The 16,399-nt window shown below is 41.4% G+C and overlaps 1 protein-coding gene across 4 annotated transcripts in view; it reads left to right on the top strand.

Moving 5' to 3' along the window:
* Window positions 1-3,645: 3,645 nt before the first annotated feature.
* TDRD3 (tudor domain containing 3) overlaps window positions 3,646-16,399 on the top strand; it is a 110,301-nt gene continuing 97,547 nt past the window's right edge. For 3 of the 4 annotated variants that reach the window (XR_007507905.1, XR_007507906.1, XM_049815696.1), the window contains exon 1: window positions 3,646-3,805. Coding sequence is in view for 1 of the 4 variants with exons in the window: in XM_049815696.1 (XP_049671653.1) it covers window positions 3,765-3,805 (41 nt within the window). In the remaining 3 variants the exon portion in view is untranslated. The remainder of the gene's footprint in view (window positions 3,806-16,399) is intronic. The other variant, XM_049815697.1, reaches the window with a different exon arrangement.

Here is a 16,399-nt window from a genome sequence, read left to right as displayed (position 1 = left end):
GCACCAGAACTGTCTTGTTCTCAGGGCCTGGAGCACATCCCCCTTCTGGGAGATTAGTTAGCTGAGTCAATGAGTTTAGCTGGCCGAGTTCACGGTCAGTTTTGTTGCCAGTAAGAGCTGTTGCGAAGACGGTAAAAGGGAGGCCCTGCCTCTCCTTTCCCATGGGAGCTACATTTAAGCGGTGGCCATACCGCCAGCCCACGCCTGGTCTACATCGAGCCGTGCCACAGCTACGTCTGTGCTCGGGCATCACCTCCTCCATCCTGACCCGGACTCGGACCGGGCTTCCTGGCTGAGCTCGGACCTGTCTCGCCCCGTGGTGGGTGATGGCCGGGCTGTGTCCGACCCTGGACACCGTCTCTGGCCCTGACCCTCACCTGGACTTGCCGCTCCATATCCTGGATCCTTGCGGTGAGGCTGCTGGTCCTGCCTTCTGTGTTGCTGTACGTCGCTCCTGGCTTGCCTTCCCTTGAGGTGCAGGCGGCCCTCGCTGCTCCGTGACACTTCCCTGTGTCATTTGTAGAATAACCGGTTGGGGCATTTCTTAAAATTTAACATAGCTGATTTACGTATGTAGCACTTTTAAATAGGACTGTCAACCAGTCATGCATGGAGGTGCGTTTGTGCAAACCATCACAATGGCTGAAAATTACTCTTTTTTTTTTTTTTTTTGGCCGGTGTTGACATCTTTCAAAGGTACTACAAAAAGTGATTTTTTATCACAAATTATCTTGAAGCTATGTATGAAACTTAGCCATGTTAGTTGTCCCTCACAGACCTTGTTTTTTAACTTCACACTTTTCCATGGCTAACACTTTGAAACAGACGCTTGGAAAGAGAAATTGGAATGAGCCCTTCAACTTCAGTGAAGTATATCAAACTAAATTATGTTTTGGACAGGAGTCCACGTGAATTTTGTGAACAGTGATGCACTGGTTCATCTTGAGTAACATGAATTTTTCAGAGAAGGCTATGGAGGCACAGAGCCCCTTACAGGTGTGCTGGAGTCTAGGCTTGGTCTCTGTATCACCCCAGGTATTCTGATGATGCTCATTAGCTTCCGCAATGTCGTTTATTCTAAAGGTGATAGATACTGAGATATGCTCAAAGAATGTTTTATCATGAACAGTTGGCACAGAGGGTCTTATCCCTCCAATCTGCGGTTTTCTGACTGCCTGGCAGGCATTGTGTCGCCTTCTGTTTTACAGGGGAGCTAATTATTTACCTCAGTGCAGCACAGCTAAGAGCAGCTAGAAACAGCAAAGATCAGACAGTGCCCTCTGTGAGCAGAGAAACATGTACTAATAGGGACTTCTCATGTACGAAAGGATGTGCATGTACATATATATATATATATCTCAGCTTACATAAAATGAATTTGTTACAATGGATGCCTGCAAACCTTTAAGGACAGTGCTGAGTACTACATTTTCTTTATAGACGGTGTTTTATGCCATGAGGTGCGACAGCTAGCCATATGCTGGCGTAAATTGCTGGTATAATTGCCTGGTGATTTCGATGAAGATTTAAGTAAGCAAAAGCTTCCATGTCTTAAACTAACACGAGGTAATGCATAGTCTGTAATTCTCATTATCTTTTCCTAGGTCATACTCCATCCCTTACTAATTGGCAATATGGGCACCCTTTTTTGAGTTACAATAATGTTTACAACCTTTTCTTGATAATCTAATGTGCAGCCAGGTCAGACTCCAAATGCAAGGTGCTTTTGTTCCCATTTCCTCTGCATAATAAGTGTCTGAACTGGCGCTACACTTCCACCTATCTGCTGGTGGTTTTGCATGACAGCAGCTGCTACAGTTGTTAAGTGTGCAACAAGGGTGTGACCTGGCCACTAACATTTCAGTGTGGCTCCTCCACTTAAATTTAGGGTATTCCTGTGCACTAATTTAAGAGTTTCTTTGATACAGACATACAGTTGGTCTATTTCAGGGCTCTTAAATTAGTCGTCCTCGATGTTATTGCTTTGGAAGCGCATATTCACCCAAAGTCTTGTCATGATAAGGGACTGCACAGCCTTTGAAAATCCAAATAAGTCATATGATTATTCAACCCATGAACTATACGGCTGGCTGGGTTGGCTGAGTTTACTGAACTCTGTGTAGATGGCTCTGGTGATTGTTCTCCATGAGCTTGCATCAAAAATGCATTGTAGCACTTTCCCAATTAATAATGCTCCCTCTGCTATTTTTATTTTTTTTAATGACTGGCATGAGGATTAAAACTTCCCTGAGTGTGATACTCATTGTTTTGAGATTTTGTGGGCAGAGATCACATACATCAGTCTTCTATTTTAAGTGGAAATTTATTATTTTAGGGCTAGAGTACTGTCTTCCTGTTAAGACTCCAATTCAAAAAAGCTTCAAGGGTATGTGTAACATTAGACATTGCTCAGATTAATCTGAATATAGGTTTTCTTTCCATCTTCTGTGTCAAGCTTTTTATAATTATTGATTTAAAAAATATGTGTCACCATACGCACTGGTGACAAAACCTTTGCCCTAGAGTATATAATCTATAGATACAAAAGAGAATACAATGAATTGGCAAATAGTGTCGAGATCAGGGCAGCAGAAATCACAGCTGCTTGTATGTAAAACTCCCGAGTGATTTCTACTCAGTATAGCAAAGGGAGGTTTTCAGGTGGATCAAAAAAAAAAAAAAAAAAAAGAAACCCAGCAAGCTTTGACTTGAAAATGCTGCAGGAAAACTGAAACATCCCAAGGATGCGAATGTCCCATGAAGAAAAGTGCACCTTTAATAGACAAACATAGCAGGTGGCTAGGTTTTGAAACCTCAGTGCAGTAAAAAAGAATTAACACTTGGCACTGACGGGTTACAGAGGTATCCGCACACGACTCGGTAATGGGAATTGCGTCTTCTGGAAGGTAGCTGCTCTCACCTGCAGGCAGAAACCCCAAGCGCCAAGGCTCTGGTAGGCGTTTTGTTAACTCCTGACCCGCTCCTGTTCACCTCTGGCAGTCTCTCTGAACGCTGGAGCACTGAGGAACGGGGAGGACAGCACTCCCAGCCCGCGCATTACTGGTGCCTGAGGTAACTGGGCCCTTTCACAGCAGCAGTAACGAAATAGCGCTACTCTTATAATAAAGTGTAATTCCCATTAAAAAGGCAGATCACAAAAACTGACGTTCACGTCAGCGCCCAGCATTTTAGGGCAAACCGTTAAAGAAAAGAATAAAGACCTTAAAGCACCACAGGAACAGCCTTGCACATCTTGTCACTCTAAAGGCTCAACCCCCCTCCTCACCCGCAGCACCCGTTCTGAGGGCCGGGAGAAGACTTTCCCCACACAACGCCACTAGCACTAACGCCACTTGGAGATGAAACGCCTCTAAAACAAAACTCTTCCCGCTACTCCAAGGCGGCAGGCCCCTCAGAAGGCTGCGTGAGGCAGGCAGCCGGCGGGCGGGCGGGCAGGGCCCTCAGGCCTGCCCTTCTCCGCCATGGCGCCGGCCGCTTCCCTACCGGCAGCAGCGTGCCCGACGTCGCGGGCTTTATTCGTCCCTGCCTGCGCCGCCTCCGCTCCTCCCGCCCCTCCTTCCCTCCCTCCCTCCCTCCCTCCCCCGGCGGAGCGCTGGCCGGGCCGGGCGCCCCGAGGGGCGGGGGAACGAGCGGGCCCCGCGTCCCTCCTTCCCTCCGAGCGCCGGGGCTCCCCTGCAGCGCCCGGCGGTCCCGCCGCCTGCCCGGCCCCGAGCTCTGTGGGTAGAGCGGCGGCAGGAGGCGCCATGGCCGACAGGACGAGGGCGGCGCTCTCCGAGTCGGGCTGGTAAGTGGGGCGGCCTCCTCGGCTGCACCGCGGCCTTCCCTCCCCGCCGGGGCCGGGGCCGGACCGCCGCCCCCTCTCCCCCGGGTTGGGGGGGGGGGGAGCTGGCCACCGGCCACCGGCGGGGGCCAGTGCACCTTTGCGGGTGACTCCGAGTCAGCGGTGTGGGGCCTGGGGGCGGGGGGTGTGTGTGTGTGTTCCTCTGCTCTGGAAGCTCGCAGCGGTGAGGGGACCTCCCCGCCCGACCTCCGGCTTGAGGCCAGTGGCGGTGCCCGCGGGAAGGGGGTGGCCGCTGCCCGCTGGCCCCCTCCCCGGTCCGCTCGGGGCCTGTGGCGGGCAGCAGCCCTCGGCCCCCCGTGGCGGCCCGGAGGAGGGAGAGGGGCGTCCCCCGGCCCCGCTCCCGGTGCTAGGCCGCCCGCCGGCGGGGCCGTCAGCCTCCCCGGGGCAGGCAGCGGTGCGGCCTTGCCCGCCCGCCCTTCTGCCGCCGGCCTTTCCCCGAGGCCTGCCTCGACGGGGTGTCGCGATAGCAAGCGCAGGGAGGCCTGGCGCTGGCCGATAGTTTTGTTGTTTTTCATGACACCGCGCTCCCTTTCAGTAAGGATGATAAGATCGGAGAAGTGGAGCTAGAGTAGGGTAAATAAGCAGGCGTGAGGCTCGAAGCCAGGTACTCGTGTTCTCTCCTCCGTCCTAGTCGTTGGGCACGGCGTACCTGTTTCGGAACAACGTGTTGCGCTTTTCAAATACCAAGCGCAAACTCTGCATCTCGTTTGCTCGCCTAGAGGTGTTTTGGCACTGTTGACTGGAAGTTGATTGTTTTTTTTTTTTTTCCGTTGACCGAAGTAATTTGCTTATTAGTCAACACGTAGTCCTTTTTCCTTAAGTACATACAAGTCTTTCGCTAAAACGAAAGCTCAATGCTAACTACCAAAACACAAAGCAACTTACTTTGGTTGCAATCGAGAAAAATTGCTCAAATTACAAGAAGCGTCGTTATTCCAATGGCATTTTGGGGATATTTCTATTCTGTTGTTTAACTTAGTGGTTCTGGACCATGATTTCATGTACGGCTAAGTTGTAAAAGATTGAAACACATGTCATATGGTTTAGAATAGAACAGACTTTTTCAGTTGGAAGGGACCTACAGTAATCATCTGGACCAGCTGCCTGACCAATTCAGGGCTGACCAAAAGTTAAAGCATGTTATTAAGGGCATTGTCCAAATGCCTCTTCAACACTGACAGGCTTGGGGCATCGACCACTTCTCTAGGAAGCCTGTTTCACTGTTTGACCACCCTCTGAGTACAGAAATGCCTCCTAATGTCCAGTCTAAACCTCCCCTGGAACAGCTTTGAGCTATTCCCACACGTCCTATCACCAGATCCCAGGGAGAAGAGCTCAGCAGCTCCCTCTCCACATTCCCTCCTCAGGAAGCTGCAGAGAGCAATGAGGTGGCTCCTCAGCCACCTTTTCTCCAAACTAGACAAACCCAAAGCCCTTAGCCGCTCCTCATAGAACATTCCTTCTAGCCCCTTCACCACCTTTGTTGCTGCTTTCTGGACGCGTTGAAGGACCTTCACATCTTTCTTAAATTGTGCACACAGTACTCAAGGTGAGGCTGCACCAATGCTGAATGCAGTGGGATAATCACCTCTTTTGACCAGCTGGTTATACTGTGTTTGATAACCTAGCTTTTACAGTGTTACTTTGTGATAATACTAACCAAATTGAGAAAATTAGTGTCTTTAGGTCTGCTTTTTGGGTAAGTGCATCATGTTTCAAAAATACTGTTCTTAGCAGTTACAGAGTGCACAATCCTGTGATTCCTGGCTATCAGTGAATTGAAAGAATCATAACTTACTTATGCTAATTTTCATAACATTAGCTTATTCTAGTTACAGTTTTGACTGTAACTAGAAACTCACTCCCCCTCCTTTCTTACTTATTCCTCTCCAAAAACGAGAACGCTTTCCATAAAAGTAATTTTTATTTTCATAGTTTTGTTTTCTTGCTTTCTGTTGCATATTCAAAATTTTTATCACACACTTTTTGATTCTTAGTTGTTTTACTACTTTGTCGGTTGAATGACTGCCATTGGCAAATGGCTTTCAGGTTTTGGCAGTACAAATACGAGGCGCCTCTGAAACGATCTGTTTTTCCACAGTATTTGGTGCTCTCCTTGGGGGCATATACTCTTGAATGGCTATAAATACTTGTTATTCTTGCAGCACTGCAGGGTGTGAGCCAAAGGCAGGGACTGAAAGATGATCGGGCAAGTAGTGGTCTGATTATCAGGTCCACTGGAATTATGCCTTGACCTGGTTGCATTGGGAAGGGTAGTATGCAGGAGGGGGAAATGACTGCATATACTTTAGAGGGATGTGAGGTGGAGTGGAAAAAGGAAATAGTGCTTCAGAAATCTTGTTTAGGTAAGTGTTTGTACACTTTTAAAAAAATAATAACCTAGACAACCATGCTTTTAACTGTTTTGCTGTTGCTCTTATGCTTATGACTTTTCTCATCTTATTAGTAGATCTTAAAATTATTTAACACATGTACGAGTAAGCCTTCAGTGGTATTTAATGTAGTATATTTCTGACTACGCTTGAGTATGCTGGTGGTTAAACCATGTTCTGCACCAAATCGGTTGTTGCTGTCACCTCATGCCAGAATGGTACGTTTTCTAGTACAAAAACGAAGCTGAGTTTATACATTAAAATCTGTCCCCACTTCAACTGCAGAAGCAGCCTTTGACGTTTCAAACCAAGTAAGAAACTCTTGGTCTTCCACAGCTGCAAATCTGCTAGCTTGTGAGATACTGCCTGCACTGATAAGATTTTACTATATCTTTCTTAAATCTTCAAAGGTAAGAAGAGTTAATATAGATGCTTGTTTATGTGAATTTCTCCTTTTTTTTATTTTTTATGATACTGAATACAAAGTAATTTTTCAAGTAAAGCAGTAACATGGTGTAGTTAATATAGTATAGTAGTAATATATACTTTTTTTTCCAGCTAGGTATTGTAAGAATTATCCGTTGTAAAATTGCCTGGAAATTTGTAATGTTTGCATTTTAATCTTGTTTCAGTATATCAATTATGTTTTTATCAGCTTTTGAAAGATGAAGTAGCCCTACCTAGTAAATGTAACAGTGGCAGCTAAAGCTGAGAATCTTTTGGTTTTTTTGGTGGTGGTGGTGTTTCATGAAAACGGGTAAAAAGACCCCTGTAGTTTGTGCGCAGAATTGTAGTTTTTCAGAAGAGATGTCCTTGCAGCTGTCTTTAAAAGTATGCATTTTTTTGAGGCTAGTTCTTTCCATTATGCACTACATTGTACCTTGGAATGAGATATTGGCTCCGACTTTGGAGATAAGGTGTGTTTGTATTAACGTTGCAGTGAAAAAGACATTCTGTCTTGGAACAGAAGTTCTGTGTTAACTTTATGAGGAGGAAGGCTAAGGGGCAGAGAGAGTTACCTTTTTGTATTGTTATAGTTACATTTGTGAATTTTGGAACCAACTTTCCAGTGTTACCATTAAAATATAGACCTTAATGGAACCTGAGTTATTGAATCCAGTTTTCTTACTAGAAGTGAAGTCCAGAAGGACTGCAGAATACATCCTCCTTACGTAAACAGTGAATCCCAGAACACTGGCTTCTCACTGGCTTGCAACAGAATGTTTTTGCTTTTTTGGAAGTTGCCCAGGTTGCATTTCACAAGAGAATATGACGAGCCAGGACCTTTTCAGTGTCCTAGGTCTTTGCAGAACTTGGAAATTTATTACATGTAAATGCCTATACATTGTCAGAAATGAATGATATGCCATGTCCTACAGCAGGTTTAGCCTGTGGTCCCACAGATCTTGGGTCTAGTGACTGATTGATCTCTGAATGTGGGAAAGCAAGACATGCAAACTGGATAACTGAAGAATTTCTTAGTACAACTAAATGTACATGCGAGTTCCTTGTCAAGTAGTACAGGCTTCTTAATTGCAGTGTGTGATGCCATAAAAATGAGTAAGTCTGTGGCAAAAATATATAGTCTTGTCAAAGTTCACGTATTTTGATGATTATGTAAACAATGTTGTGACTTTGAAAAATTATTCCCAGAGATGAAGAGGAATTGGAATTGTACTGGTATTTCAGCAAGAAATGTGCTGCATACTGGATAACTTAGATTTAAGTTTTAAGATCTGTTTGAACTTGTTCTTTGTAGGACTGATCATGTGATGTGATCCAAGCTCTAAAACAAAAGCAGGTGCATGCCCGGAAATGCAGGGAAGTGCTCACAGGGTGAATCTAGCACCTTTCTAAGAGTGCAGCAGGAATTTGGCAATGTAGTCAGTTCCAGGATCCTGTAAAGTGATCTGCTTTTGCTACATGTTATTTTGCTGTTCCGCTGAAATGTCTTTGGAAAACTCAGCTGAAATTGGTCCCTGCATATGGAGCAAGCCCAGGCTGGATACAAGATGTTCCTTAGACACAGGGATAACACAGTGATTCACAGGAGAGGTGCATGTGTTTTGAGGTTCTTGACAATCCTTTTGTGACACAGGTGATTTTCTGAAGTTTGGTTGGTACTGTGAAATCTCAAAGTGCCAGTACGAAACAAAATGCCGCATCATTGCATTTTTTGTTTGTTCAGGTGTATCCCTTACTGGCTAGTCTGGTTTGCATTCTTGCAGGATCATGAATAATGGGTAGTTAGAACCTGTATTCTTTATGTCATTTTCACTCTGGAGGAGCAGAAAAGGTCCAGCATTCTACCTTCTGTTAAGGGAAACAAGCCCAAGAAACTCATACAGATATTCTTTTTCTTTTTCTTTTTTTTTAAAGATGGTGCTAGGTGGTTAAAAATGACTGGTATCAGATGGAATTACCACAACTTTCACAAGAAACAGATTTAGGGCTATAATTAATAGTTAAAAAGGTGCAAAGAAGGATAGCTAAAATAAGGAGATGGAGGGAGGTAGGGGACTACCATTTTTGAAACGCCTCAATTTGCAGAAGAGAAAAATGAATGGGGAGAACTTAGTGAGGTTTATGTAATCTGCAGGCAGTACGTAAGATGAAAGTAGAACTCTTACTTGCCAAATCCTGCTCACTGAGTGCTGCAACACTAGAATTAGAGAACACTTAACAAAGCTAGTAGCAGACTGGTTTGAAAATGGGTAGAATATCTGACCAAGGTCCTCCATGAAATCTTTATTTGCCAAGGATAAAAGGTTATCCTCTGGATTAGTACAGTTGGTTAATAAATGAAAAACTAGATAAATCAATGATTATTTCATGTTGGAAAAACGTACCAGTAGATTTCTGGGACTTAGGGGTTCATCATATTAAAAAATAGTCTTAAGGAATGATAGTGTTGTGGCACCAGAGCAGTTTGTTGGTATATGAGGATTGGTAAAATCTAAACTGACTGGGTAGTTGCAGCAAAATCTTATGATACCATTGCCTAGTGCTTTCACATACAAACATAGTTCAGTTTTGGTGAATGCCAAATGATGCTCCTGTAGAGGAAAATAATGCAAGCCTATCTACACAGTGATGAGCTCTAAATTTACTAATGTTACTTGGAGAAGGGCAGTGGTCAGAAAGCTGTTGGGAATTGTTCGCAAAGAATGAAATAATTTTTAGGTCATTATGTATATCAATGGTGTGTCCAGATCATTAATGGTGTGCATTGATGTAATCGCCCCAGTACAGCAGAGGTTTCATAGAGAGTGAAAAAGTGGGTGAAAGGTGTGGAAGAAGATCCTCCGTGCTTGGAATATTAAGATCTTTAGTCTGGAAAACAGAACAATAAAAGGAGAGGTGATAGAGCTTTATAAAATCTGTAGACCACACAGAAATGATGACTAAAAAGCAAGAATAGCTTTTTTGTTTTTTTAAAGACAAGAATTAGGCCACCCAGTGAATTAAACCTGCTACCTGATGAAAACTAAAGCAGCTTTTCAAGCAATGTGTAATTAAATTGTGGAGCTTAACTGCCACATGATATTGCGGAGCAGAAAAATATAAGTGGGTTACAATTGTAATTAGGCAAAGTCAGATAGGGATAGAGGCACTGAATATCTAACTTTACCGCAGAGTTGGACTACCAGCTCTAGCATGGCTGAAAGCTAGGAATTATTCCAGACACTTCTAGAGATTTGCTGTGTTTTACATTCTTTACCTGAATCATCTGCTTCTGGCCACCCTTGAAAAAAGAGAGCTGTGTTAGACCTAGACTGCGTAAGTAAAAGCACCATTTATGTTCTTATTTTTACATTGTTAACTAAGTGTCATCACACTGTAGTTCTGAGGAAATGATTTTCTCTTCATTGGAGGTGGGGAAAGAGGGAGTGGGAATTTGTGGAGAGAAACGAAAGGGGCTGTTGGAAACAGGACAGAGAGAAAAGACAAAGCAAGTGTGACAGTCCCTTATGCACTTGGTCTCACCTGTGATTTCCACTGCCTTACTGCAACTCAGCCTCCAGGTTTTCATTAGTTGCTCGGAGAGACTCTCCTTCTCTCACCTTGTTATGCCAGATCTCAAATGGATTTATGCATCGTCTTTGGGGACACAGACTTCACCTGCTGGTTTCTCTTAATACTATGCTAGTAAGCTGAAGCACTAGTATAAGATGTCCTTGATTTATAGAATTGTTGCCACTTAGAGTGAAGTTGTTGCTACTGTGAGCCATTTACTCAACAAAAGAAAAAAAAAAAGACAAAAGGAAAAAAGCTTAGTCTACTTGCAACACATTTACAGCAGGAAGTCCTTTAAATTGTTACAGACCCTTTTTTAACACCTGCCTTTTCAGTGACCGTACTTTTCTTGATACAATGTGTCTCAGGTTGATTCTCTCCAATCAATGAGTTCTGTAGGAGTGTCTAGGCCTTCCATAGCTACTCTCCTTTTTGGAGTCTTTGGAGATTTCAAATGTATTGAGTCTTGTTTCAGAAGTTATTTCCCCAGCCTTTTAATTCATAGGTTTTGCTGTCTTTTTGAGATGCAAATACTTTATTAGGACAAGTGTAACTTAATGTGTTTGACTCAATGACGTAGTAGTTTCCTTCTTTCTGCCTCTTTTTGTCCCCATGGTCTTTGGCTGACCTCGTGTTGAGCAGTGCACGTTATCTCTGAGATGGCAATGTCTGCTGAGTTTCATAATGTTTTCTATCAATTTGTCTGTTGGTAAACTAACTGATATCATCAACTAAACACGGTGACTGGGTGGACCTTATTACATGATTGCAATTGACTCTTTTGGGCTGATTTCCCTCCCACAAATTTTGCTTCTAGGTATACTGTAAGTGGAGCATGTAAAAAGGTGATTTTGGTAGGGATTTGAGAGAAGGACTTGGGCAGGATGATGTAGCAGCATGCTTTATTATTATTTGCTTTTTCCAACAAACCCAAATGAACTTCCCAATGGAAGAGTGAGTTAATAAAAGCAGCAGTGTGTTTAGGAAGTCTGCATTTTCCTGATGATCAGTATCTCCCATAATTTGAGTAAAAGTAGGTGTGTTTTAAACTTGTATGTTCCTGGAGATTTAAATTATTAGTCAGAAAGCCTGTACCTTCTAGAAAGTGGAAATTTGAGGCATTTGGAGTAGATGTTGGATATAGATGAACCAAGTCTCAGGAGAAAGCCATTTGCAAAGATTTTTGCATTCTGAAATCACGGTATGAGACTCTTGAGAGAGATGTTTTTTTCTCTCTTCAGTCTCTGTGTGCTCACACTGCCCAGACCTTGAATCCCTGAGCAACAAGTTGGTGGAGGGTAGCTGGCAGTTTTGGAGTGAGGGGCTGTTGACATTCATACTGATAACAAACAGATATTCAGTAGATTTTTATATGTGCATATTTTACAGAAGTCTTACTGCTGGATAAAACACAGCTTAATATAAGTAATACATGTAGGACTGTGCAGAAGTATGAAGCTTTGCTGAAGCTTAACTTAGAATTACACTTAGAAACATTGGATTTTAAATATCCTATAGATAATTTTTTTATAGATTGCTTATTCTGTGATAGTCATGATAATATAATTAAAATAAATTTAAGACTGATTCTCCAAGCTGTGCATATTGTTCATCTTTTCAGTAGTAGTACATTTTCTACTTCGTTAGAGCAAAATGAGGATATTTAATTCCAATAACAATTTTAATACAGCTGACAGAAAGAAGGAAAGACTTTCTGGGGGATGAATGGTATCTGAATGTTTCTAACCATGTTTTACATACTTAATGTTTAGTTGTGAGGTGTCAGAATTTAGGAAGACTAGACAGCTCTAGGAGTGATGTACGACCTTTGAGAGCTGCCGTGCACGTCTAAGGAAAAAGAAAGTTACTGGTTTAAATAATCTTTGTAACACTGGTGAGCAATTGAAGCACAATGGGCATTCTTGCATTGGCATCATTTTAAGCCCTTCACTTTGAGAAATGTAGCATAGATATTCGAAATGGAAGTGATGGCATTAACTGACAGCAAGCGAAGGCTTACTCTGAGTTAGAGAACAGACTGCCAAAATTGTTTTTTTGACAGAGCACGCTGTATGGGGACTGTGGTCAAGAAAGGCTTTTCCTTTCCTGTAGTCTCCTAGTGCTCCAAGAAAGGCTAGGAGCTTCTTGTGCTGTGTCATGTCTGAAAAAGAGCTGTTGAGGAAAGCCAGAGGAGAAAAAGCCATGTGTGTTCAGACAGCTTCAAGATACTCTTAGTGGCGTGGCAGCTGTGTCTTTGGCATGGCCCCAGCTTTAGAATATTTGCGTTCGGTTTAACGCTTTAGGGTGGCTGCCAATGTTTTCCTGGGGAAATGTGAGTGAGAAACAGTATTCACAACTTGTATCTGAGGGGAAAAAAAAAAAAAAAAAAAAGACTTTCATTAGATGAAGAAAGAAAACCCTACTCGTTGTGACTTTTGTATGTCAAATTGCTGTGGCCTGTTACGAATCACAGAGTAACAAGTCTTCTCAAGGAGCAAAGCATGCAAGAGCTCTTGTCCATTGTTTTCTGACTGCAGGGGCTGTTTCTAGCATCTGCTGTATTACAGCACTGCTGCTTGCTGAAAGCTTATCTTACCAAAGTTTGGAGTTGGTGAGGTTATCTTGGGCACATCTCTGTGTGTTACCTGGAAGAGTTTGACATTTTTGCATTGCAGCTAGTGCTGCCGGATAACAGTGCGTCTACTTATCACTAAATCTCTTCCATTAAGTAGTTGTAGAGACTCATGTTAACATTTTTTTTTCAATCTGCTGAAGTTCCGCTCTGTTATATTCTTTTACTGTTGAAAATACAGTATGTTGTTATCTCAATATTTAAATACTTATATAGATGTAAATCAGGATATACCATTAAAACACGGGCTAAAAGTGTATGCTATCCAGGACCCTTACCAAGTGCATTAATAATGTTGTTTTCCCTTTTTATGAAGATACGAAATCACTTATTTAGCTCTGATAATGATGGTAGCGTTCTGAATGGGGAAAATACAACTTTCAACAGCTAAATCATCTTGTTTTGTAGTATTGCTTGACAGAATGATAGAAATAAAAATTACTATTTATTATGGAAGCACATTTACGCTTCTTTCTTTTGGTTGATGTTACTGTAATTAATGGTAGGTTCATTGTACACTAGGAGTGGGGGAGACTTTAAAAGGCATCAGGGCAGTTAAGTTTACTATGAGGCTCCAAGTACACACTTTTTTTATTTGTTAAACTGTGATCCTGTATCCAAGACAGTTTTAAATACGAAGCAGAGATGTTGAATTCTAAATTACTTTTTAGAATAGTAATAATAATGAAGCATTACATTTTTCAACTTCTTAGAACACTGTTTTATAGTTGAAAGTACTTGGAAGTGTTAAGGTTTTCATTTAGCTGTTATTTGGAGGAGAGTGTGAGGAGAAAAAGTCAGTGAAGGAGCTGAAGAGAAGGTGGGTAATTTTCAAGGGTCTGGTTCTGACTGTGCAGAGTAGTGATTTCTGAACAGCGTATTTTGTTGAAGCAGTGAGCTGCTTGGGAATGCTGAGAGGATCCGTATGTAAAAAATATGATCCATCAAGCTGCTTTTCTTTCAAAACAGAATGTATAATGAGCACAGTCATGATTTTTGATTTTAAAAACTTATTCAGGGTTTTGTTTTTTAATTCAGATGTGACGTAAGTATACATCTGTGTACTACATGTTATTATTGATAGACTTGAGAGTTGCCATTCAGCTAGTCTAAGAAACATTTTGGAGTTCTGCCTTGTGGTGAGTACTTGCCAAATTCCTCTGCAACTTTTCACTTGACTGCTATCTGCAATGTTTGTTTGTAGCTGTGAAAATCAAAGTAAATGAAGGAAGTGGATGCATCGATGTGTATACTTAATATTTTAAGCTAAACTAGTTTGGGTTTGTTTGATAGTTAAAATTGTTTTTCAATATGTAGCATATAATGATTTCAAACCGTTTTTGTGTGATTCAATAAAGTTAAGAATGTAATTTTTATTTTTTTTTTTTAATGGCTGGAGATGTGTCTCACTGTCAAATTGGCCTGAAACTTTTCTTGCATACATTTCAGAATTTTCTTTTGAAGGATTGGCTAAACTGGAGAAAATCCCTGTGGAATGAGCAAATGAGGAAACAAGAACTTGGAGTGCTTTTTATGCTTGAGGTGTTGAATTTTGTTAATCTACCAAGTTTTCAACCTTGATAGATAGCTATTACAGAAATTAATGATTGATGTTTATTATGATCTTGGACACTTATGCAAAAAGATTCTCTATTGTGTGGTTTTTGAGATGGAAAAAGATTTCCTTGGACGATGCTGCTAAGGGTTTACCAGCTTGTAATGTTCTCTAAGTTTGGGAATGGGGAAGAGAAGGGAAGAGGAAATGTCTGTCTAATCATTTATTTACTCACTGTGTCTTCTGTTTTCTTAGTTTACATTTCAGTTCCTAACATGACCAAGTCACTGTATGATAATAACATGAAGAAATGAAAAAACTCAGTTTAGTCTAGAATAGTAATTGCTGTTATGTTCTAGCTATCATCATCTTTTCTTCATGCTATTGCACTAGAGAGATGAACTTAGTGCTTTATAACTGTAGAATTCCACTCTTAAAATGTTTTCCAGTTTCTTCTTTAGGTTTGATTTTGTAATCTTTTTTTTGTTCTGTGCAGAATAATTACTGTGTTACATTATTGTTTGATTCTTAAATTAATAACATAGTTATTACCACCTGTTAGATAAAAATTGACTTCCACCTTCTGCCCAGTTACTGGCTGACCAGAAGAAAGTAATTTTCTGTCAGATGAAATGTTTCTGTGACTGACTTAGGAAGGAGAGGAAGTGAAAGCTTGAGTTAGAGCATAATTGAAAAAAAAGCAGGGAGAATAAAGACTGTATGTTGCTCTCCCATTAGACATCAGCTGGCTGGGAGGTTAGATGAATCTCTTGAGTGTTAGAACCCTTAATTTAAATCCTTCCTCTTCCTGAGCCTGCAATGCTAAAATACTAAATTGAAAATATTGATTAAGCAATAGAATGTGAAAGTAAAGCCTAGTAGTTAAGGAACTACTTAAACACCTGATTTTTACCTGTTATTTCAAAGAATGTTTAAGTAAAACATACCAAATGATGTTCCCTTTCGTGTCATACCATGTTTCTTTTTTGTGCTTTGTTCATAGCAGTAGCAGTGAAGTGCAATGCAGGTTTTCTCTTGTGCAAACTGGTCTTTTAATTCTTACAAACTTAGGAAAAGTAGGGTCCTGGTTGCATGTTCAAACAGTACTTATGGATACCTGACTTGATTTTGCAGTAGTTTGGCTGATCACCTTCATATTTTTTACAGACCTATAGTTGTCTCTAGGTCAGTGGCTGAATGAGACTTCTGTAGCTCATGTGCAGTTGATGAACTGCAACTTGAAAATAATTCTTGGAAGCCCTTTAACAGGTGCAGTAGTATTTTTCAGTTTTAGAAATACATGAATCTCTGTAACTGTAGAGCTTTTCCAATAATTAATTGTAAATACATCTTAGTTTTAGTGTGTCTTCTTTTACATTGCACGAGTATGCATGCCTTCTCATTTCTTATTTTGAGTGTGTTTTTTTTTGTAAATGTGCTATAAATCTAGTTCTAAATATCTTTAGAAATGGCTATTTTTAGCAAAAAGTAAAATAAAAAGAAACCTTCCAGTTCTGCAGGGATGAAAATAACTTCTCCCTAAGCAGAAAGATTTGCTATGCTGATTTAAAATTATGTAATCGTAGTAATAGGGATGTGTGTATTTTAAGCATTGATGACAACGACTGTAGAAGAAATTATTTTCTGCTTGGCATTTTAAGTTATATACTACTTTGTTTCAGTAATGAGTACTCATCTTTAATCCTTGTCTTCTGAGCAGGTTGTAACTTATTTTTTTGTTTCTTTTTGTCAGTTTTGATGTGTAGGAGGGAAGGACGTGCATGGGGTTTCTTCAAAAGTTATCGTTTTTTTAGCTAGAGCTAAGAACCAATTCTGTAAGAACAGTACCCCCTACAGCAGCTATTCTTGGGGATTTTGTGTTGGTGATAACACTTGGGTTTAAATATTTCAAATAAAACTGCAGGCATTTGCTTAGCATC

The sequence above is a fragment of the Accipiter gentilis genome, chromosome 13 (genome assembly GCF_929443795.1).
Source record: "Accipiter gentilis chromosome 13, bAccGen1.1, whole genome shotgun sequence".
Lineage (NCBI taxonomy): Eukaryota > Metazoa > Chordata > Aves > Accipitriformes > Accipitridae > Astur > Astur gentilis.
The sequence above is the reverse complement of the archived record's forward strand: the minus strand, read 5'-3'. Positions and strand labels throughout refer to the sequence as shown.